This window comes from Tenrec ecaudatus, chromosome 16, assembly GCF_050624435.1.
Source record: "Tenrec ecaudatus isolate mTenEca1 chromosome 16, mTenEca1.hap1, whole genome shotgun sequence".
Taxonomy (NCBI): domain Eukaryota; kingdom Metazoa; phylum Chordata; class Mammalia; order Afrosoricida; family Tenrecidae; genus Tenrec; species Tenrec ecaudatus.
Window position 1 is genome coordinate 20,109,939 of NC_134545.1, and position 24,116 is coordinate 20,134,054.

At 48.7% G+C, this 24,116-nt stretch overlaps 1 protein-coding gene across 1 annotated transcript; it reads left to right on the top strand.

Annotated features, from left to right (window-relative positions):
• Window positions 1–14,424: 14,424 nt before the first annotated feature.
• On the top strand, window positions 14,425–22,736 carry LOC142429644 (uncharacterized). The gene is made up of 6 exons (XM_075534670.1): window positions 14,425–14,646; window positions 14,843–14,966; window positions 16,137–16,336; window positions 16,896–16,966; window positions 17,257–17,361; window positions 22,562–22,736. Exons 1-6 carry the CDS (start codon window positions 14,425–14,427, stop codon window positions 22,734–22,736), a joined length of 897 nt encoding a protein of 298 aa, XP_075390785.1.
• The last annotated feature ends 1,380 nt before the right edge of the window (window positions 22,737–24,116 follow it).

Here is a 24,116-nt window from a genome sequence, read left to right on the forward strand (position 1 = left end):
TTTTTTTGTTTTTCAGGGGCAGGCCAACAAAGCTTGGTTTTATTGCGTGACTGATCAATAGAACTGCCAAGGTCACTATGGACCAAGAAGAGAGTGGGGAGTTTATTTCTTGGTTTCTTCTTCCTCCTTGGACAGAGTCTTGATGATTGCTTCTTGCGAGCCGTCTGCCTTCAGCTTGTGGGCATGTTCCATGAGACTCTGCTTGTTCTTAAACACGTTTCCCTTCACCTTCAGGTACAAGCTGTGATACACTTGGCGGTCAGTCTTTTTTTGACTCCCGGTATCTCCTGAGCAGTCGGCGCAGAATCCTCATCCTCCTCATCCATGTGACCTTCTTGGGCACGCGGGCATTGACAATACCCATTTGCTTACCTGTCCCCTTCCAGTGGGCTAGGGTACTTTTGCAGTGTCAGGCCCGAGAATGGACAGTCACAGGCTTGTGGATGATAAGGCCATCTTTGATCAGTTTCCGGATGTGCTGACGGGAGTTGGCATTGGCAATTTCATTGGTCTTGGGGGGGGGGGTCCAACCAGATTTTCTTCTTGCCACAGTGGAGGATGCTGGAGGCGAACCTCTTCTGAAGCCTGAGCATACTGTGGGGCAGAGCAAAGACTCAGGCCCCACCATCCAAAGGGGCCTTGCTCGTGGCTGCGGCCTCAGCTCCAGAAGGAGACTGACTATTCTAAGGCATTTGAAGTCCCTTAGTATTCATAGTAGTGGGGCAGCGAAAAAAAGCAAGAGTCTCAACAAGATGATTGACACAGTGGCTGCAATGAGGGGCCTCAAACAGAACAATTGTAGGGATGGCACCGGACTGGGCAGTGCTTTGTTCTATTGTCTATAGGGTCACCATGGGGGGGAACCCACTCGACGGCACCTAACCACAATCATTCGCTGTTTATAGACTTGTCTGTTGTCTGCCTAGAAATGGAGGCATGGGGCTGAGTTCACTTCTAGACCTGAAGAGTGACTAAGGGCCATTGTCTTTGGGGTTTCCCCAGCCTCCACCTGACCAATAAGCCTGACCTCTTGTCATTTCGCCACTGCCAAACGCCAACTACGGGTTCAAGCACAGCACCAATTGGGAGGATGGCACGGGACCAGGCAGGTGTTTCATTCTGCTGGACAGAAGCTCCCTGGGAGTCACGACATCCACAGCAACAACACTCACCCACTTTTTGAGCATCCTCCAAAAAGTTTCCCATCACCAGCACAGCAGAGTGGGTCCTTGGGGATTGAGCTCAAGAAAACCCTGGGGCTGTGGAGTCCTGGGGCTGTGGGCATGGGACATTGAGCTGCAGTGTGCATGGTCTGCAGTTGGAGACCACCAGCAGCTCCACAGGAGAAAGACTGGGCTTTCTCCTCCCATAGACAGTGACAGTCTCACCAGGAGTCAGCACAGACTCCATGGCAGAGTTTGGGGGGAAGGGTTGGGGGAGGGGAATGGAAAGGAATCATAGGGGTTGATCGCCAAGCAAGTTATCCATGTGGGCAGCTGGGGCGTGATCCCACTGGAGAGCCCTGGGCTCCAGTGGGATGTACACGTCAAAGAGGTCCTGACTGAGGATGGGTGCTATCCACCAAACTCTTCCCTCATTGGCTCAGAGAGCATGATCATCATGGGGATGAGGGTGGAATTACTCCATTGGCACTTCCTTCTACTCTGTCCATTTGAATAGGGGGCTCCCTTCAGGCAGAGGTGCTAGGAGTAACAAGAACGTGGGTGGGCCACCAGCAGGGTGAACTGTTGTTGTTTTTTACTTGGGAGTGATTGGGGTCCCCTGCGCAAAGGAGGGAAAAGCCGCTCGGTTCTGTGCCGTCCCCAGGACAGTTTCAGATCTGACTATTGTGACCACAAGGTTTTAGTGACCGATTTGAGGGCATAGATCTCCCGGCCTTTCGTCCTCATCCGGCTCAGTCTGGAAGTTCCTAGGAAAACCTCTTCAGCATCAGAACACGCAAGCTGCCTCAGACGGATGGGTGGGGCTGCGTGTGAAGTGGCTTGGGCCCGAGCCATACCCAGGTCTCCATCATGGGGGATCAGAATTCCACCACCGATCCCCCTCCTGAAAACCCCATCAAGAGAAAGACAGTGAAGAGTCACAGTCTTAGAAACCTACAGGGGCAGTTCTACCCTATCTTACAGGGCTGCTCTGCGTTGAACTCAATGGCAATGAGTTCGAGTTTTGAAAACGCCCAGTCACTCTTCATCCATCTCTAATCTCCGCTCTGCTTCTCCCTCTCCTCGCCCACCAAATAAGTGAGATCAAGAGCTAACCCTAACATCCACATCGTTCAGCATCTAGAAATCTCTGGAGAACCAAGGCCCAGGAGGTGGGGCAGGAAAGATGGATGTAGGGCAAGCCCCCAAATAAGAACAGTCACATCAGCAGTACTCCCACGTAGCTACTGCTACTACTACTACTACTACTACTACTACTACTACTACTACTACTACTACTACTACTACTACTACTACTACTACTAGTGAGTCTCTCGGGGGACCACTCACCTAACAGCTTCTTTGCTGCCGGGAACAACACTGGGAACGGCCAGCTCGCTCACCGTGGTGGGGAGACCGGGCATGGGTCACACGGCTTTCCTCAGGAGGAGAGATTCAAGTCCAGCTCTGCCTGCCTCAAAAACATTTGCTTTCAGCCTTGGGTGGCCACGCTCGCCCCTTCACCCCAACACACACTGCAGGGAGCTGGGGGAGATTCGAGGCGTGTAGGGGTGAACGAATGCCTATCTGCAAAGGGTCCCTCTTCCCATCTCGCCTACAGGTGCACAAGGTCCCTAGGATGGGTCTCCTCCGTCCAGCCATACCCTGGTGATCCCTGGCAGGTCCCGCAGATGACAACCATGGTGATGGGCCTTCCCAAAGTCCACTCTGAGGAAACCCAGCAGGGACTAGCTCAATAGGGAGTGGGGTCCAGGGTAGCCCTCGGGGTGGGCTCAGCCCGGCAACCCGGTGCCCTCTGCCCAGCTTCCCACAGTTCTTGCCCGCGCCTTGGAATGCTCAGGCACGTTGGTGCCGAGAAACGGCGGGCAAAGGCCCTTGGATAAGTTATGAATGGGGAGAGCATGTTCCTAGAGTTCACGGTTAAAACCAAGGGTCCGGCGGCCACTTCAGAGGCTATTTTGAAATCGCTCTGGGTTCAGCCAATAGGCGTGCGGAGTTGCCGCTTGGCGGCGGAGCTGACCAATGATCTGAGCGCTATGCTAATGAGGACGGGGGCCGGTTCGACCACTTGTCAACGAGTTAAAGATGGAGCCAGCGGACCCCGGGAGCCACGAGGTCTGGGGTCTGCCGTGCCAGGCGCCCGGGGGCACGGCTGGACCGGAGCCTGCTCCCCACAACTTACCGCGTCCTGCCCCGGTCCGAGGCGGATGGGTTGTCCGGCTGCGTGAGTTGCGGGGCCAGAGGTGAGTGTAGGTCGTGGGCAGGACACCCCTTTTCTACAGGACCAAACGAAAGGGCGCAGAAAGGACCCCCCCCCATCCCCCTCCAGTCGCAGAGGGCAGAGACCCATCCAGTTCTTGTGCTCCGCTCTGGACAGCTGGACACTAGAATTTAGGTTCAGGCAAAAAGCGGTCCCCAGGGAGGGGCCCAGGATGGGGATCTGAGCCTAGCAGGGGACAGCACCCTGGGGTGGACCTTACCCCGGGTCTTGGGCCAGGCCGGGGTGCGAGGCATCGGACTGCATCTACCACCTGCCCTCCGCCCCGCGCCTGGTGCGCGTGGACTCGGACTTCAGCCAGAGTGAGGCTCCACGCTTTTGTGTGTGCCCCCCGCCCCCCAGCCCCCAAGTATGACTCATGGACTCCTGTCCAGGACCCCTCAGGACCTCAGGGGGACCCTGAGGTCCTGAGACGACAGCACTACTGAGACCCTCTCACGTCCCTTCCGAAGCCTGCATCTCCCGGACAGACTCCAGGGTGCCTGAGCTTCCCGCCCTCTCTAAATTGGGGAGCTGGGAAACCCGCTTTCCCCTTCTTGGCCTCTGGTGCCCTGACGAGCTCGCCCTACTGTGTTGGGGAGCAGTGCAGTGATATTGTCAAAGCGCCGGGACCAGCCTGGGGGGTCCCCCCTCTCCCCGAGAAACCCCCACTTCTCCCTCCGCAGGTCAGCCCCTCCCCCTGCTCAGCACACTCTCTTCTTGGCAAGAGGAGCTCCAGGCCTTGGCCGCTGGGATCACCAGGATCTTTCGCACCAGCAGAGGCCCCACCCCCATGAGCCAGCCTTCTGGTCGGGACCCTCCCAGCGTACAGGCTCCGCCTGGGGGCGGACAGGTCTGCCCGAAACTCTTTCCCTGTTGCACTCCTGTGGGTCGTGCGGGGCAGCGCAATGATGAAAGGGCATTGGTCAGGCCCCCACCGGCCCACAGCTCCAGGGTTGGGCCTCTTCATCCCTCCCTCCACCCCCCCACCCCCCACCCCCCCACCCCCCGCCTCCTAAACTTCCCAGCTGAGCAAACGGAGGCTCCCCCAAGCGGTAAGCGCTTGTACTGGGTGGACCCTCCCCCCACCTAGTGTCCATATTTATGTGGATCCAAAAGGTGGAGCCCCAAGCTCTGTGGCAGGGGAAAAGGGGGACAGAGATTGTGGGTTCAGAAAAACTGCTCTGAAAGAACTTTTTCCACACCAGCTCTCCAAGATAAGACTGGGGCTTCCAGGTCTGAATCGGGCCTTGTAGAGAAATAAACCACCAACCACCCCCACCCCCCAAAACCCCAGAAAACATGACGGTGGAGTCAGACGCTGAGATTCATAGTGACCCTTACAAGGTCAAAATAGAATTACTCCATACGGTTTCCACGGCTGTCGGTCTTAATGGGCGCAGACAGCCTCATCTTATTCCTGAGAAGTATCTGATAAATTTGAACTGCCAAGCTTTATATATATATACATATAATATTTATATTATATGTATAATTTACTGCCATCAAGTCAATTCCAACTCAGAGCCACCCTATAGAACGGAGTAAAATTGCCCCTGTGAGTTTCGGACACTAACATTTTATGGGAATAGAAAGAACCATTTTTCTGATGTGTTTCATGGAGCCTGCTCTAATTCATAGCAGCCCTTAAATATAGCAGAAGGGAACACTGCCCGCCGGAGCCATCCTCACCGTTGTCCCTGTGCCTGAGTCCATTGTGGCAGCCACTGTGTCCATCCATCTCGACGGCCTTCCTCTTGGCCGCTGCCCCTCTACTTTACCAAACACAGCGTCCTTGCAGTTAGCAGCCTGATGCATGCCACTATGCAACCAGGGCTCCAAATGTCTAAGAACCATGACCAGAGAAGCTAGCCAAGTTTAAGCTATGGTTTACAAAGTCCAATGACACTAAGATTTCCTGCTGAGTCTTCATAGGAGCAGCTTTCTGTCTTAAGAGATGAATGTTTCCGGGTCCATGTGCATTTCCAACCTGAAGTTTTATTGAATGGAGCCTCTCTATATGGTCACTTTGAGTTGGGATAAACTCGATGACAAGAGATTTTTATTTTTTATTTATTTTAGCTGCTACGGGTGTTATTTAGATATATAGAGCAACACCTCATGGTACCCTATTCTTGAGACAGAGTTCTTTAGGGCTTGATTTTACGGGTTATTTTCAGGCATTTGTTCTAATATTGTTAATATTTCTGTTACCTCTGACGTTTATGAAAACAGGCCATTTATTTGCTTTTTAAAATCTAAGTCTTGAAAAGGAACAAAAATGGACGGATGCCTGAAAGCCATTTTTGAACAATGGTTCAGAAAAGCTCAAAGACCGCCTTGCTCTGAACATTGAGCTCTATGGAGGAATTCCACCCTTTTAAAGGAACTGGCTCCAAACAACAAACCCAGGCGAACCCGTTTCTTCCTTTGGTTTTAGGTCAGTAATTATTTTTCATCTAGTCTCTAAAATAATCTTATGCTGTGTCTGTCTAATTTGAATAATCTGCCACCCCTTGATCCCACAAGTTAGAAACCTGCAAGCAAAGGCTCACCTCAGTTTGAGGTGTGTTTCTGTTTGGGAGTTTGGGGAAGGACCAAATCGCTTTGCCCTGAAGTTACCATAATTGGATAAAGTGGTGAGTGAATTTCCTTGGAAATTCATCAACAGAGGAGGGGAGGACATTTGTCTCTGGGAAGGTGACTTTGATTTCTGTTGTTGTGTAAACTGTTTGCCCTTTGTGTGTGTGGGGGGGGGGGAGAACAAACCCCAAAATGCTTAACCTGCTTTTTGTAGCTCCCCAGAGGGAGAATCCACTTTGTATTATGTAGCTACTCAAGTTTTGTTTTCCCCCTGAATTTCTTCTCTGCTTTTGGTAACCCAGGCCTCCTGCTTTAGGCTACCTGGGTTTTAGATTTTACCTTTGTAAGGTATACAGTATTTTTCACAGGCCAAGTCAAACCCCAAATCGAACTCTCTGCCATTGAGTCGCTGCTGACTCAGCAATCCTATAGGGCATGGAACAGCTGCCCCTGTGAGTTTCCCAGACCGCAAGTGGAAAACCTCATCTTGTTCCCTCAGGAGGGACTGGTGGCTTTGAACTGCTGAGCTTGCGGTTAGCATCCCAACGCATAACCACCAGGCCAATCAGAACCCATTCAAAAATCAATGACAACTGAAATTAGCCACTGAATAGGATAAGGGTTCCTATGGTTCTTTTCTATGGGAATGCTGCAAGTGTTTTTAGGATCCATTCGCTGTAACTATTTTTCTCATTTCTTTTTGTTTTTTTTTTGGTGGAGATGCCGGGCATCAAGTATTTTTCTCATTTCTCTCCAATCGAAAGCTTTTATTAGTAAACTTAACAAATGTCTAAGCTCTGTGCCTCGCTCACTGCCACAAAGTTGACACTGACTCCTAGTGGCCCTGCAGGACAGGGTGGAACTGCCCTTGCACGTTTTTTTTTGGTTGTTTTTTTTTGAGACTGTAATGCTTTACTGAAGTAGAAAGCCTGGTCTCTCTCCCATGGAGCAGCTGGTGTTTTCAAACTGGTGACCTTGAAATTAGTAGCCCAACTTGTAATCAAAAGCAGACTCAGTTGGAAGACTCAGTTGGAAGCCCCAAACCAGCTCAGTTGCAAATTCATGGACCGAGCCTTCTTTTAGACTCATAGCTCAAACACCACTATGGTTGGGTAGCTAGCATAGGGACATGCCTGCAAAGGCCCCCCAAAGACGAGGTTGGAAAGAAGTCAGGCAACCATTAGACATCTATGAAGACCCCAAACTGAGCATGCTCCTACTCAAGGGACACCCTGGCTCCCTGCCCCTCCCCAACCCCAGCCAGGTGGGAGGTACACCTGGGCCTGCCAACCTAGGCCCAGGCTCATGACATCACGCAGGTGGGCCTAACTCAGCCAATAGGCTCAACCCATATCAGCAACCATGCCTTCCCCCAGCCAGGGGGTGGGCTAGAATAAAGGCAGGGAGCACTCGCTGGGGTGCTCCCTTACCCTGCTCCTAGTCAGAGGCAGGTGGAGGGGGAAGGTCTCCCTCCCCTGTGCAGGTGCGCGTGTGCCCGCTCACGGCCTACTCAGTGCCCACAGCCTCTTGGCCCCCATACTCTCAGTCTCTGGGGTCCTGGGGCTTCAGGCCTCCTGGGATCCCCACCCCCCAAGATCCGCATGCATGGGTGTTCTCTTACACGCGGTTGTTCAGGCCCAGTTGTGAACCCCTTTGAGACTGTAAAACCTGAAACTTGTCCTGTCCTTCATAAAAACCCATTTGGATTACAGGACTGGCTTCGGCGTGAATTGTTTCATCATGCGAAGCCAAGAACCGAGGTATTACCGAACTCCAGAAACCTCGCACTAGCAGAGAGCAGCCATGCCAAGGTTGTAGATTTTGAGGTCACCGGTCTTTGTTCAAATCTCACATTGCTTTTGAGGTTGCCTGGAAATTGACAACTTACTGAAAACAGTAACTTCACTGCCTTCCAGTCGACTCGAACTCAACGCGACCCCTGTAGGACAGAGTGGAACTGCCCCTGTGAGTTTCTGAGACTGTCTTTGCAGTAGTTGAAACTTCAAAACTTCCCACTCCTGCAAAAAGTTCCTTTTGAAGAAACTGCCAAGTTTCTTCAAAATTGCTAACTTTATGGTTCGCAGCCCGACTCGGGGATCCTCATTGGCAATTCAGGCCTGTCATATTTGCTGTCTGTGGTCAAATTTTTGTCTTTTTAAAAAATCATTTTATTGGGAGTGCTTACAGATAGAGCAACCCATAACTCAATTAGATCAAGCATAATTGTGCGATGATTGACGAGCATTTTCAAATCATTTTCTTCTTGCACTCTTTCATATCAGCTCCCCTTTATCCCTCCCTCCCCACCCTGCCCCCCAGGAACCCTTATTCTTTTTTTTAAATCGTTTTATTAGGGGCTCATACAACTCTTATCACAATCCATACATCAATTGTGTCAAGCACATTTGTACATTCATTGCCCTCATCATTCTCAAAACATTTGCTTTCCACTTAAGCCCCTGGCATCAGCTCCTCATTTTTCCCCTCCCTTCCCGCTCCTCCCTCCTCCCTCATGAACCCTTGATAATTTATAAATTATTATTATTTGGTCATATCTTACACTGCCCGGCGTCTCCCTTCACCCATTTTTCTGTTGTCCGTTCCCCAGGGAAGAAGTCACATGTAGATCTTTGCAATCGGTTCCCCCTTTCCAACCCACCTTCCCTCTATGTTCCCAGTATCGCCACTCACACCACTGGTCCTGAAGGGATCATCCACTCTGGATTCCCTGAGTTTCCAGTTCCTATCTGTACCAGTGTACATCCTCTGGTCTAGCCAGATTTGTATGGTAGAATTGGGGTCATGATAGTGGGGTGGGGTGGGGCGGAGGAAGCATTTAAGAACTACAGGAAAGTTGTATTTTTCATGGGTGTTACATAGCACCCTGACTGGCTCATCTCCTCCCCGAGACCCCTCTGCAAGGGGATGTCCAGTGGCTTACAAATGGTCTTTGGGTCTCTACTCCCCACTCCCCCCTCATTCACTATGGTATGATTTTTTGTTCTGATGATGCCTGATACCTGATCCCTTCAATACCTCATGATTGCACAGGCTGGAAACCCTTATTCTTATAGTATAAATAGTTACTATTATTACTTGTCATATCTTACTATATTTTTTGTTTTTATTATTTTAAAAATCATTTTATTGAGGGCTCTTACAGTTCTTATCATATATCCATTTTGTCAGACAAATCTGTACATGTGTTGTCATCATCTTTTTCAAAATATTTTCTTCCTACTTGAGGTCCTGACATCAGCCCCTCTTTTCCCCCTCTCTCATCCCCTCCCCATGCCCCCTAGATAATTTATAAATTATTCTCTTTTTTTCATGTCTTATACTGACTGCTGTCTTATTTCATCCACTTTTCTGCTGTTTGTCCCCTGGCATGGGGGCCATACGCTGATTTTGCCTTAGTGAATGAGTGTTTTTGAAATTGCTTTATGCCTAAGCCTCATCATTTTGTAATGTTGTTCTGTAACATAATTCTGTTCATTTGTATAAGTGAATGCTTCCAGTCATTGTAGCTAAAAAAAAGCTTTCCTTTATATGTATATTTTCCCTATTTTTTAAACTAGCATTTCAAATCTACATGTTTGACTAGATTCATGATGTTATTATCAGAATTATCCGATGTCCCTTGGAGGTTACTAAAAATATCCATGTTTCAGAAAGCTAGGAAGTGAACCATAGCTATATGAACGGATGTTCAGCTTGCATCTTAAGGGGTACATTTCTAATCTGAGAATAACTAGTTCTTAGACCATGTCCCTGCTTGATATTTACCTCCATGAGATGATCACTGAAGAGATGGGTTCTATTGAAAACCACGGTGAAAAAACCTGGTAGTATCTGGCTATCAAAAAGAATAGTGCTGGTATTTTAAAACCTCGTCTTTAAAAATAAAGTAAGACCTCGTCTTTAAACAAGTGGCCATCTAAGGAAGTGCTGGGTAGCTAGAGGAGAAAACAAACTCACTGACATGCAGTCAATTCCAACTCATAGCAACCGACTTATAGGACGGGGTGGAACTGCCCCTGTGGGTTTCTGAAACTGTGACTCTTTACAGGAGTAGAAAGCCTCATCTTTCTCCCGAGGAGTAGCTGATGGTTTCGAACTGCTGACCTTGTGGTTTGTGACCCAACTCATAACTACTACGTCACGAGGGTTCCTTTAGCCAGGGGAAAGGACTATCTTAGAATTTAAAGTCTAATGTAGTCCCTTTGACCCAGAGGAGGGGGACAGTATTAGACCTTAAATTTTCTCGAATAAGTCTGGATCACAGTTTCTACATGAATTAAGTAGGAATCCTAATGGCCTAGTGGGCTGTGACCCACAGAGTCAACCACTAGCTTCTTGGCAGGAGAAAGATGAGGCCTCTGCTCTCAAGTGATCGTCTTGGAAACTCAGGGGCAGTTCTACCCTGTCCTAGAGGGTTGCTATGAGTTGGCAGCAACAACACAGCAGTGAGTGATTCAGCGAGTACCTGGAGTAAGTAGGGGCCCTGATGGCGTAGTGGTTTACATGTTGGTCTGCTAACCATGGGGTCAGTAGTTCCAAACTACCCGCAGCTCCATGGGAGAAAGATGAGGCTTTCTACTCCTGAAAGGTTCGTCTTGGAAACACACAGGGGCAGTTCTACTCTGTCCTTGAAGGGTCACTATGAGTCAGAATGCTGTCAAACCATTTTATTAGGACATAATCCAGACATCATATCATGCAACAATTCAGTCATGTTGAGATAGACTAGCACTAGCCGCTGTGAGGCCATCCTGTGGACTGGTGAATGACCTGCCTCCTGTCCCCTCCCATCTCGAAACGTCCCACTAGTAACTGATTTTAGAATGTACTCTTAGGTTCTCGAGATCAGAGCATCGTCATTAATAATATTGTTCCTTTTGCTGTTATAACCAGGATATCACTATTCTCATTTTATTAGCCAGGATGTAACGCTCACTAACTCCAAAGAATAATAACATTAATTTTGCGTTCTGCTTCTGTCCATGCTTGCTGAAGTCCTGGACAAATAATAGATGAGTGTTTACCTTTAAAGAGGCAATGCCCACTGAAATGTCCACTCGGACTGCAATCAAGTCTCTTTTAAATTCCTGCGGTCCGGTTACAACCGAATAAAAGACTCTTCTAAATTTCAAGACATTAGAATGGCTGCCATTTATTTGAGCCCATACAGTATCAAGAAGTGTTACATAATTGCGACCACTGTCAGTTTTCAAACATTTTCTTCTTTCTTGTATTTCTTGATTAACCCCACTACCTCCCCTGCTGTTCGCCCCCCCCCCAGGAACCCTTAATTTAGTTATTGTCTCTATAAATTCATCATATACTGAAAAACATTGGAAAAGACGTAACAGAGAGTAAAGAAGGCTGCTAACAATAACAAAATCCAACAGGGATAAACCCCAGTTTGGAAGAAAAAAACAACAATCAATATTAAAAACCAGCTGAAGCTCCAAGTGTGTCAGAAGGGAGATCAGATGACCCTTTCATCATTCAAGTCAGATTTTTCATTTTATTCTACTGTAATTGTCTCTGTAATAGGCAGGAAGGTTTTTGTTTTAATTAACGTGGATTAAGCTTCTATTGAGCTCTTTCTGACCACTGGCTGGCAATGGGGAGAACTTGGCCCTCAGGCAGAGTGTGCTGGCGAGTGGATGACTGCCACTCTCCTAGCCGGCTCAGGGAGGGATACAGCCTCTCCCTCAAGGACTTGCCTAGGTGTGTCCTTAACGGACATTGGGAGACTAGGGTTGAATAGTCATGAATCATATATGTGTGTCCCTTGATTGGAGAGCCACTGAAGCAATCTTGTAAGCTCTTTTCTGTAACATATACAATGTATGTGTCCTGGGTGTGATCCCATTTCTGCTTCTCACCTGCAACTATGATGTATTCATGTACAGTTAATCCTGCTTTTGTGACCATTCCCTTGTACTTCCATGTCCTGTGATTTGTAAATCTTTGACCTGGTCCCAGTGGTCTCCCTCATTTCGATGAATTGTCTTTATATCATCTTTACTCTATTTAAGGCTAAATAAATGTGTTTCTATAAAGTATTTCTGAAAAAAATCAGGACCTGATGCCAGGGGCTTAAGTGGAGAGCAAATGTTTTGAGAATGATGAGGGCAATGAATGTACAAATGTGCTTTACACAATTGATGTATACATGGATTGTGATAAGAGTTGTATGAGCCTAAAATGATTTAATAAATAAAATAAAATAATAAAATGCTAAAAATGTATATATATAAAGTATATCTGAGATTTGGGATCTCTCTTCTCCCTTACAATACTCTTCAGGAGATGTTTGTCTAGTATTGAAAAAAGTGCATGCTTCAAGGATTCGGGAGGAGAAGAGGGGTAAAAAGAGGAGCTGATACCAAGGGCTCAAGTAGAAAGAAAATATTTTGGAAATGTTGGCATCCTATGGACAATGTACTTAATACAATTGAATGATGGATTATCGTAAGATCTGTAAGAGTCCCTCACTAAAATGATATTTTTTACTTTTTAATGATATTTTTTAAAGAAAAGGTGCATACTAACGAAAGATTGTGGGTTCAAATCTATACCTAGGCCCCTTGGAAAAAGCAGCCGGTGATCTACTTCCAATAAATCAGCCCCTGTTAACCCCGTGCAGCACAGTTCTACTCTCACACACGGCAACTGGCTTGGAGGAAGTAGAGGCAGGCAGAATGCTCCTTAGAATTAAGGATGACGAGACTTTGTCTTGTGTACTTGGAACATTTGTCTCAGGGCCAGTCAATCCCTGGGAAGAGCATCAGGCTTGGTAGAGGTTCAGAAAAAAAGAGGAAGACCTTTGATGAGATGGATTGACAGAGTGGCCCAGACATAGCAATGATTTTAAGAATGCCGAAGGAGGGAATGGGTAGGTGAAGACCCTCAGGACCCGGAGGATGTAGGTGAAGAGGCTGCCACCAGGATAAACTAACTCACTGCCAGTTTTGACCCAGAGTGATCCTACAGCACAGAGTAGAACTTCCCCAGAGGGTCTCTGAGACAAGTCTTTTTTTTCTCTTTTTTTCACAAAAGAAAGGCTTGTAGTTAGTTCAGGGATCGTTTGCTGGCCCTTAGGAGCGTTTTCCAGTCCAGTCTGTTGGGGCACCACGCCCTGGCCCCAAAGTCCACTTTCAGCATTCCCTGGGGACCTTGCCACTCCATTCCCTTGCTGTTCCACTGCACTCCCCCAGTGCTTTGCCTCGGTGTGGTGGGATCAGGTCAGGTGCAATTCCCACACTGTGTCTCCGGTGCTGTCCCCTGTATCACCCTTAGTCACTGAGTGGCATCATTTCTCATAGTGGGGCCAGCCATGTTGTTCTCTCTGTGGACTGGGTCTTTTTTCATAAACAAATATTAATATTCTTAATATGGTTGAACTACTGAGCTGAATGAGTTATGGACGAAGTGCCAATAAAATGTTCTCTTTCGGTTTGTTTTGAAAGTAAGAAACTACTCTGCCATTGGGTTCATATCTACTCAGTCCTACAGGGTCACTATGAGTTGGAATTGACCACAGGGCAACAGGTGAAATGTACTGAGACTATATAAATATAGTATTTAAATGTTAGAGCCTTTACATCTTAACTGGAGATCAATTGTGTGCAATTTAAAATAAATTTCTGAACAACAACAAAATATCCAGGCAAAAGTCTTTATGGGAGCTGACAGCCTCTTCTCTCTCCAGTAGAGTGGCTGGTGGGTTGGAATCATTAACCTTCTAATTAGCAGGTCAATGCTTAACCCACTGGGCCACCAGGGCTTGCTCCTCTACTGCCAGTATAGGGCCAAGAAACAGGTGTGAGAAGCAGAATGGGTTGAGTTGATAAGGTTTAACTAAGAATGATGGATAGCGCGGGGAGGGGCCATGGAGAAGTGAGGGGGCTCAGTTAAGTTTTGGGGTCAAGGAGGGAGAAGCTGGAAGAGGTCCCCATCCGGGTGGTACAAAGCTTGGCTCGCAGAGGGGTTGGTGACCAGCCACCAGCACAACTACACGCTGCGTAAGAGCCTTCACCAGGACAAGCCTTCGAAGGCATGAGGGCGCATGCCCAGAACAGCAGGCATTGTCACGTGGGGCTATCGCTCAGCGATTGGTTCCTTGGCGCTGGTCCCGCCCCTATCCTCCTGGGCGATTGGCTCCCCTCTTCCGATCTCCGCGGTGATTGGCTGAAGCCGGTTTGGAAGGGGTGATGGTTACAGATGCTGAGGAAACCTCCGTCTGGCGCGCGGCCCCTCGTGGGGAGAGCGGACCATTCAGCCTTCCTGCTCCTCGACGGGCCCTGAACTCCATTGCGCTGCCCTTCCAGGGGCCCTTCCACCCACGGTGACCCGAGAAGGTGGGCCCGCCGCCCGGGAGCCCTTGCGATGGAGGCCCTGGACGAGTTCGATCACGAGTTCCCTCAGAGGGTGACTTTCTGCCAGCGCATCTCTGAGGATGACTTCGAGAGGCAGGCGGCCACCTGCACGGAGCGCGCGTTGCGGCGCCTCTTCCGCACCATGGACCGCAACCCCGCGCTGGCCGAGCGGGTCGTACGCAAGGGCAAGCAGGACGAATGCGAGCGGGGCGGGCTGCTGTCCTTCCTCCGGGTGAGGCTGGGGGGCACCCGCTGCTGACCCCAAGGCCGAGGGCGGGTTTGGGGTGTCACTGTGTCCTGGTCCCTGCTGCCTCATGTTCGCTTCCTCCCCCCATCGCGGTGATCTCAGGGGGCAGCCGAGATGACGGGAGTGGGGGGCTGTAGGGCATCCGGGGAGCGTGCAGCGGCTGACCGTGGGCCCCACACAGGCCAAGTTCTTCTACGCCATTCAAGGGGAGCTGAACCACTGCAACAGCGTGGATGCCCTGGAGCTGCGCCTGCGCCTGGAACAGCTGAAGCGGCGCATCCACCGGGCCCACCTCTACGCCCAAGGTAGGGCCCCAGACTCCACCGGGCTAAGACGGGGGTCCAATCGGACAAGTCAAGGCCGACTCTGTTGCTTCCTGGCTGTGTGACCCTGAGCAAACTGGGTCAGAGTCCCAGGGGTTCCACCACCCTCTCTCCAACCATCTGTACGGCTATTTTCTCTCAGCACTTTTTTAAGAGCAGTTTTTATTGGTCACTGGACACCATCTAGTTTTTTCCAGTCACAGAGTCTTAGAGGCTGAGGTCTGCAGAGTTCATTAGACTTTGGGCCTGAGTATCCCTTCTCTGATTTTCTTCACTCTTCTTTCCTCCGAATGGAGAACCCAGTTAACTTTGTAGCTGCTCAGAAGCTTTTTAAGAGAGCAGTCAGTACACACCAAAGTTAAGATGTGGACCATTATCTCTGTGGGCTATATGATGTCAATTGATTTTGTCTCCTGAGCCTCTGGTCTTGAGCTCCATGCGCAGTGAGTCATAGGGAACAAGCTGTTTTTTTTTTTTTCTTACTTTTTTTTTTTTTTTATGGGAACAAGCTGTTTTGATGGCTTGTACGAGGGGCTCATTCCCACTGCCTTGCCTTGCTGGCGATTGCCAGTGCTGGTGGAATGGCAGATATTGAATATAGGAGAAACCTAGAGCAGGGAGATTCAAGGGGGATGTCCCCAGTGTCCCCCTCAAAGATTCTTTCTCTAAGCCCAATCCTTTGTCTTTTCATTAGGGTTTCTCACAGAAAGGAACCTTCTCCCCATAGACTCGATGGTTCCTAACTTGGTGTGGTCCTTGGGCTCACTTTAGAGGCCCGAGTCTCCAAACGGGTCTTGGCCAACTTAATGGCACCCTATGTGTGCTTGGGAGGTGGGCAGCAGACTGATGCTTCAAAGCCAAACCCGTCCCTTCCTGGCTGTCCTCAGATCAGGTCGTCCGGGTGTGCGTTCTGCCTGTACCTTGCACAGCTACAGTTTCTGGTCCCATTTACACCTTACAAAGGACCTTTGTCCTTGGGGCTTTCATGGGGTCAGTAAGGCAGTAATGTGTTGGTACCTCCCAACAGGAGGATATCAGGTGGCAGTCTCCAGGGGTGGAGTGGGGGCAGCCTACCTCCCCTCCTTGTTGGAGGGATGGTGGGAAAAGTTAACCCCATACCACTGTGCTTGGGCCCCCAATCTTTGGTTATAGATGCCAAAAAGAAGAGAAAGAAGCCCAAATTGAAGAAACTGGAGCCCATCTTCTTGCGGGACCAGGCAACCTCCCCATGTCTGCCACCACCGCTGCTGCCTCGACCTGCCACCACCGTGACCTCTGTGGTGGCCCCAACTCCACCTGTCTACACTATGCCCAGGGTCTTTGGCCCCTTCCCTCCGCTGTCTAACACGTCGGTCAGTGGGAATATCTCCCTCCACTGGTGGCTCTGGGAGGGACAGCGTCTGGCCCTTCTACTCTATTCAGGGCAGCACCCACACACCCCTGTCCTCTACAGAGCTGCCTTTTTGAGCTAAGTCTTCGGTGGACAATGTAGTTAAAGGAGCAGGTGGGCGTTAGGGGCTCCCTTTTCTGGCGTCAGCCTGAGCAAGGCAGATCTGAGGCTCCCACAGAGCTGGTAGAAACCATGAGCCTTTCATGTCTCCAGCCTCCCCACAGGGGTGTCCTTTGCACCCTAATGCCCTTTATGTAGGGCCCAGCCTGCCCCGTCTGCCCCTCCTGCTTTCTCTCAGCTGACACACATCACTTCAGCTCTTTTCTCCAGGCTAAGTTAGAGCCTCTGTAGGCAGCCTCTTCCACCCATGCCATCCCCTGACCTTCTCCAGAAGTGAGCTCAGGGTGTGTTGGGTGTGTTCGATGTGATTGCGGAATGGAGGGAAAAGGTGGGTGGGGGGGAGTTGTTTGTAAAAGAGGCCTGGCCCTTGAACTTGCCAAAGTGTCCTTTGCTTCTTGCAGGTAGAGAAGGTGGATGTTTCGAATACTGAAGCGAACTTTAACTGGACTGGCCTGCCATCCAACCCAAAGAGGTGGGGAGGGTTTGTTCTGATTGGAGTAAAAACAGAAAGGCAGACTTTGGGGGGGTGGGGCACCTCCCACGTGCTAGGCTCAGTTGTCTTTCTTCCCCCGCTCTTCCTAACAGCCCTGTGTTGTTGTGTCTCTCACTTTTCAAAAGGCCTCAGAGGAGTCTGGGAGTTGCTGTGCCCATTTCGTGGATGTTGACGCAGAGGCTGGGTGGGCTTACGATGCTGTAAAGCAGAGTTGCCAGGGCTGCCTGGGCATCGGGAACTGACATGTCCCCTTCTGCCTTGCTTTGCAGCCACATGGTTGACCTAACCCCCCTGGTCCTCAACCCTGGAGGGTTCCATTTCTCCTACCTGTCTGGGAACACTGCTCACAAGCTTCACTGTCCTGCCTTCCCCTGGTAAGCTTGCTTCCTTGTCTCCACTAGGTGGGAGCAAGGTGCTGCCCTCTGCCCTGGCCCTTTCTGACCGGCATGATGGAAAAATGTTCCTATCTACTTCCAGGAATGACCCTAAGGACATAATCGGGGTGATGCTGAGAAATTGGAACCAGCTGAACAGAAAGGGAGCAAGGCCATCAGTTTTAGGGGCGAGCCCTTAGATTTATATACAAAGGTGGGGGGTGGAGGGGCACGGACTAGTGATTGCGCCTTAGGAGTTTACTCAATGTGAGTTTCATTGCCTGCTTTTTTTTTTTTTTCCACCATGTTAAGCATTTCCTGTGTTGTGAATGTGATTCTCAGGTCTTGGTGTCTACTGGTTAGTGATTGTTGTTGTTGTTTAATGGCAGAAACTCTTAAGTTCTCTATTGATACAAGGGTCTTAGTTTCTTAGTGCTAACAGGGCAGGAAGTACTGCAAGTGGGTGCTCTTCTCGCAGTTGAGAAAACAAAACGAAACCAAATCCACTGCTGTCCGGCTATAGAGGCCACCTCATAGCAACCCTGCGTAGGATTTCTGAGCCTGTAAATCTCTGTGGAAGCAGATAGCCACACTGTTCTCCTTTGGATTGGCTGGTAGATTTGAACTGCTGACCTTGCACTTAGCAGCCCACAGCATCACCAGGGCTGACAGGTTAGGCGGCTAGAAGTCTGTATTTAGGGAGAGGCTCTTTCTGGTTGTTGTGTGCAGAAGGCTATGGATGACAGGGAAAACCCAAAATCCATTTTCCGAGTCTTCCAAGTAGATTAACCCTCCATTGAATTCCTTCTGATCATTGGTCAGAGATTGAATAGTCTAACTTTCAGGCAGCATGCATTGGAAGTAGATTGCTGATACTCCTTTCCAGCCAGCCCAGGGAGGGTCTCCCTTGGGCCTTGTCTGGGTGTGTCCTTGATGGAGATCCGCTTACTGGTGGTCTCACAGTCTTGACTTGTGCCCAGGGTATATGTCCTGACTGGCTCATTTGGAAGGCTAAGGACCAGTCTTGTAAGCTCCTTTGTCTAAATCATGTATGTGTCCCAATCATGGTCCCATTCCCGAACCTGTCGTCCCACCTGTTACACTGTGATGTATTGATCTGCTACTCGTGCTTTTGTGATTGATTCCTTTGAGTTCTGAGTAGCTGAGTGACTGTAAATCCTTGGGAGCTTAATAAGTGTTCTCAAACTATATTTGAGAGTTGGGGTCCTTTTTGTACTTAGTAAAACACCCAAGAGGAAACCATGTTTGTAATAGTGCTGACTGCTAGAGGGTACATTATACATTTCTCAAAAATCCCCAAAGAAATAGACTGATAAAATCCCACGCTATCATAGTTTTAGAAAGAGACTCCCGTTTTTGCTGTGGAAATAATGCAAGTGGACACACACACACACACACACACACGTCACTGCCATCAAGTCAACTCCGACTCATCCCTATAAGACAGGACAGAACTTCTCCAGTGAGTTTCTAAAGCGGTAACTTTTTTTTTTAATTAAAAGATTTTACTGGGGGCTCTTACAACTCTTTTTAAAAAACATTTTATTAGGGGCTCGTACAACTCTTATCACAATCCATACATACATCAATTGTATAAAGCACATCTGTACATTCTTTGCCTTTATCATTCTCAAAGCATTTGCTCTCCACTTAAGCCCTTTGCCTCAGGTCCTCTTTTTTTTCCCCTCCCTCCCTGCTCCCCCCTCCCTCATGAGCCCTTGATAATTTATAGATTATTATTTTGTCATATCTTGCCGTATCCGGCATCTCCCTTCACCCCCTTCTCTGTTGTCCATCCCCCAGGGAGGAGGTCACATGTAGATCCTTGTAATTGGTTCCCCCTCTTTATGGGAGTAGAAAACCTCACCTTTCTCCCAGGGAGCCCCTGGTGGTTTCAAACTGCTGACCTTGTGGTTAAGAGCCCAACACAAAACCACTATGTCACCATGGCTGCTATGAATTGCTATAGTACAACGTTTGGAAAGCATTTTTATTGAGATACAATTCACAGGCCTTCTAATTCACCCATTTAAGGTGTACCATTTGATGGCTTTTAAGTTTCTTCACAGAACTGTGTAACCATCATCACAACGAATTTTGGGATAGTTTCATAATTTCAAAAGGAAACTCTGTACCCTTTAACCTTAGTGACTCGGTGGCTTAAGCATGGGCTAGCTCGCAGCTGAGCAGTTGGTGGCTTGAGTGTTCCCATTGCTCTGCGGGAGAAAGATTACGCAGTCTGCCCCAAGACTGACATCTTTGGAAAACCAGCGGTGCGAGTCCATCCTGTCCTATGGGATCAATACATGTCTGACTCAACTCGATGGCAGTGGATTTACCTGAAGGTCATTCCCGTCAGCGCCCTAACGGCCTTTTCTCTTAAAACCACAAATCTGCTTTCTGTTTCTATAGATCTCGTTATCCTGGACATTCTGTCAAAATGAGGTCATACTTCTGGTGTTTTGAAGCTTCACCCGTATTGATACAGCAGGTAGCAGTGGCTCTGTCTTTATTGCTCATTAATATTCCATTGCCTGGTGGCGCTTTAGGATAAGCACTGGGCTAGCAAATGCAAGGTCAGCATTTCAAACCCACCGGCTGCTGTGAGGGGGACAAAAACCACAACTGTCAGCTCCCGTAAAGATTTACAGTCTCGGAAATCTGAACATAGGGTCACTGTGATTTGGAATCGGCTAGATGACAGTGACTTCGAGTTTCTTGTCTTTCACGTACACACGGGCCATATTTCGTTAAGATGGATGCTCCTCAGTTGGACATTTAGGTTCTGAGGATGACAACTGTGAACATTTGGGTACAAGATTGTGTGGACATTGTTTACACAGTGGTGGAATCCCTGGGCCTACAGGGACTGTGCTTAGTCTTTTGAGGAACTTTCCAACTGATGTCCAAGTTATTCCATGTCACATTCCTATGGTCTGCGTATGCAAGCCCTGATTCTTCCAGGTTGTCACTAACAAACACTTGGTGTTATTTGTCTTGATGATTCGAGCCATCCGCGGTGTGAGGTGGTAGCTCATTGCTTTGTCTTGCATCCCCAGATGACTATAGATATGGGGCATCTCATGTGGTGATCGACCTTTTGTATAGCTATCTATTCAGACTAATTGCCCACTTTTAAACGAATCATTTTATTGGGGCATCCTACAACTCTTATCACAATCCATCCATCCATTCATTGTGTCAAGCACATTTGTACATCAGTTACCATCCATTTCTAAACATTTTCTTTCTACCTGAGCCTTTGGTATCAGCTTCTCATTTTTTCCCCTCCCTCCTTCATGAATCCTTGATAATTTATCATTATTTTTTCATGTCTTACACTGTTTTTCTTCACCCACTTTTCTGTTGCCCATCACCCTGGGATGGGGTTATATGTAGATCACTGTGATCAGTTTCCCCTTTCTCTTCCCACCTTCCCCTTACCCTCCTGGTATCACTACTCTCAATATTGGGCCTGGGGAGTTTATCTGTTCTGGATTCCTTGTGTTTCCAGGTTTTATCTGAACCTGTGTACATGCTCTGGTCTAGCTGGATTTGTAAGGTAGAATTGGGGTCACGATAGTTGGGGGAGGGGGAAGCATTAAAGAACTAGAGGAAAGTTGTATGTTTCATTGATGCTATACTGCATCCTGACTGGCTTGCCTCCTCCCCGAGACCCTTCTGTAAGGGGATGTTCCAATTGCCTACAGATGGGCTTTGGGTCTCCACTCCATACTCCCCCTCAGTCACAATGATGATTTTTTTTCTGGGTCTTTGGTACCTAATACCTGTTCCTATCGACACCTCGTGATCATACAGGCTGGTGTGCTTCTTCCATGTGGGCTTTGTTGCTTCTCAGCTAGATGGCTGCTTGTTTATCTTCAAGCCTTTAAGACCCCAGACACTTTATCTTTTGTTAGCTGGGCACCATCAGCTTTCTTCACCACATTTGCTTATGCACCTACTTTGTCTTCAGCGATCATGTTGAGAAGGTGAGCATCACGGAATGCCAGGTTATTAGAACAAAGTATTCTTGCATTGAGGGAGGACTTGAGTAGACATTTGCTCAGTTTAATTGGGTTGTTTATCTTTATGCTGTTGATATATGGGCATTCTATTTATATTCTAGATATGTCTCTTAACAGACACATGATCTGTAGGTTGTCTTTTTACTGCTTAGGTAATGTGCTGTGAAACACAAAACTTAAAGGCCTTTTGAAAGGTAGTCTGTTAAAAATATCACAAACAATGGAAGTTGTCCATTGTTTGATATGATGCACTCAATCCTGGGAACTGGGCCCAAGGCAATGATTAAGGAAAATCAAAAAGCCACTGTGTGTACAAACACTATGGGCACATCAGTTAACAGGAAAAATCAAAACGGCTCAAAAGTGCAGGTGCATAATTATGGAAGATAATACCGCCATTAGAATGGTAAATTCAGTTATGTATGATTACAAAGTCACCAGCAATCCAATCAGATTAGAAGAGGGATTTGGGGTGGGGTGAGACAGTGAACATGTGTGCCATGTTGTTACAATGTCATATTTGAAAGTAATATTTCAAAGTAAAGGCTTGCCAAGTGTTAGATCTAAGTTCCTGAGTGGCAGAGAGTCCCTTAGGTACTCACCAAAAGGCTGGCAGTTCTAGTCCACCCAGAGGTGCCTCAGAACAAAGACTTGGCAGTTTACTCTCCCCCGCCCCCCCTAAATAAGTCACCCAAAACCTTATGGAGCACAGCTCTTCTGACACTTAAAATCAAAAAAATCCAATTCACCGAGTCAATTCCGACTCATGGCGACCCTACAGGGCCGAATAGAGCTGCCCCTGTGGTTTTCGGAGACTCTAACTCTATGGGAGTAGAAAATCAGCTCTTTCTCCTGAGGAGCAGCTGGTCGGTTCAGACTTTGCCCCTCTTGGTTAGCAGCCCAGCACGTAAATATGGTGGCACCAAGACTGGATGTGCACTGGATTTTTTTTGGGGGTGGGGGCGGGCGTTCAAGTGGACTGTTTTTTTGGTTGAGGGGCATTTCGATCATTCCTAGGTTTACAGAGTCACAGACATTGTTGTAAAGAACAACAGTGAACGCGCCTTCAGAGAGGTTTCTGGAAGTAGACGGGGGCCTGTGGGTGCCGATGGCACACCCTTCAAGGGCACCTCTTGGCCGTCTCTGTGCAGGACCTCAGCCTGTAAAGGCACCCCCAACACTGACGAGACACCGTCCCCTCATGTGAAGGCTTCCATCTTTACTCCACCTGTCCTCCTCAAGTTCCAGCCTGTACCCAGACCCAAAGATGACTCAGAGAATGACCCTGGCAACTCGGAGGGGGCGCCTCACCCCAGGAGCCCGTAGCCACGTCCCTACAGATGTGATCTGATGGGTGAATAAAGTCGCCGAGGACTGCTCTGCTGTGCTCCCTTGTGCTGCGGGTGGGTGCTGGGCTCCCCGGGGGTGGTTGAGCGCACCCTCTCGCTACTCTGAGGGGAGGCCCTTTGCCCGAGCCTCCACACAGATGATCAAGTCGGTACTCTCACCTGTACCCAGCCACTTCCCGCTGTCCAAGGAATGGAAAGCTGCCTTGACCTAAGTGAACTGCTGCACATTTATCATCTTTCCGACACCCACGCCTCATTTCAGTACGAAGGTTCTAGAAAGTGACCTGTTTTCTTCCTGGGGATGGGTGTGTGTGTGTGTAGAGGGGTGGGATGAAAGCTGGTGCGTTGCTCTCCCACGTGACACCTTCCTAAGGAAGGCCGAAGGTGGGTTATTGTTGTAGCCCACCCAGAGGTGCCTCAGAATCAAGACTTGGAGGTCTACTCTCATCCCTCCCGCCAAAACAAAAAATCAGGGCAAATCTAACCTTGACATCAACCCCCCGATAGAATCTTCACTGGACGCCCCAAGACACTGATGCTAAGCCCCTACTGTGTGTGCTCCTCACCTTTGTTGCTGTTGGGTCCCATGGAGTTGGTTCTGACCCATGGTAGCCTTCAGCACCACAGAACCAAACACTGCCCAGTCTTGCACCAGCCTCACAATTGTTCCCATGCGTGGCCTGTTGTTGCAGCCGTGGTGTCAGCACTTCAACACCGATTGTACACTGTGGGGAGTTACATCCTATCCTGGGAAAATCATCCCAAGGTTATCTCCGTGGGGGGAGAACAGATTTTCCATTCGAATATGCCTTGAAGAGAGAGAGACATGGGAAACAAGTGAAACGCGGTCAAGGTTAAGTCTGACCGAAACAGAAAAGTCGTACATGGCTCTTTTTATACAGATGTGCGAGTGGTTTGGTTCCTACAGCAGATGAGCTAAATATAAACTAACTTCTGCAAGACCTTTATCAAATGCTCTATGATAAAGATAGGAGAGGCCTCTTGTTGATTGATCTACTGGCCCAGAATTGGGGAGGACAAAGGAGAGGACTCCTATTTGCAATATTTAGAGACGGATCTGCCTTATGGCTACTCTTATTCTCTGTGGACCTTCCTCCTCCACCCAACTATTTTTCAACTATGTTCCTGTGTACTCAGTGTGTTTGTTACCCCTTCATCCATCTTTCCCCTAAGTAGCCTGCTCCTCCCTGCCTCCTGGATTACCAAGGAGATTGCTCAGAATTATCCCCTTTCCTGTGCCCTTGGACTTCACTTTGGCAGCTTGGCAATCAAGAAGTGACCATGGGGGACTCAAGACGGCATTTGGGCTAATTTTAAGGCATGGGATGAAACCAGG

Excerpts from the sequence above, each read along its gene's own strand:
- LOC142429644 (XM_075534670.1), top strand. The coding sequence starts at position 14,425 with ATGGAGGCCCTGGACGAGTTCGATCACGAGTTCCCTCAGAGGGTGACT. Across the intron at positions 16,967-17,256 it reads CTGCCATCCAACCCAAAGAG|CCACATGGTTGACCTAACCC; the intron begins GTGGGGAGGGTT and ends CTTGCTTTGCAG. Across the intron at positions 17,362-22,561 it reads CACTGTCCTGCCTTCCCCTG|GACCTCAGCCTGTAAAGGCA; the intron begins GTAAGCTTGCTT and ends GTCTCTGTGCAG.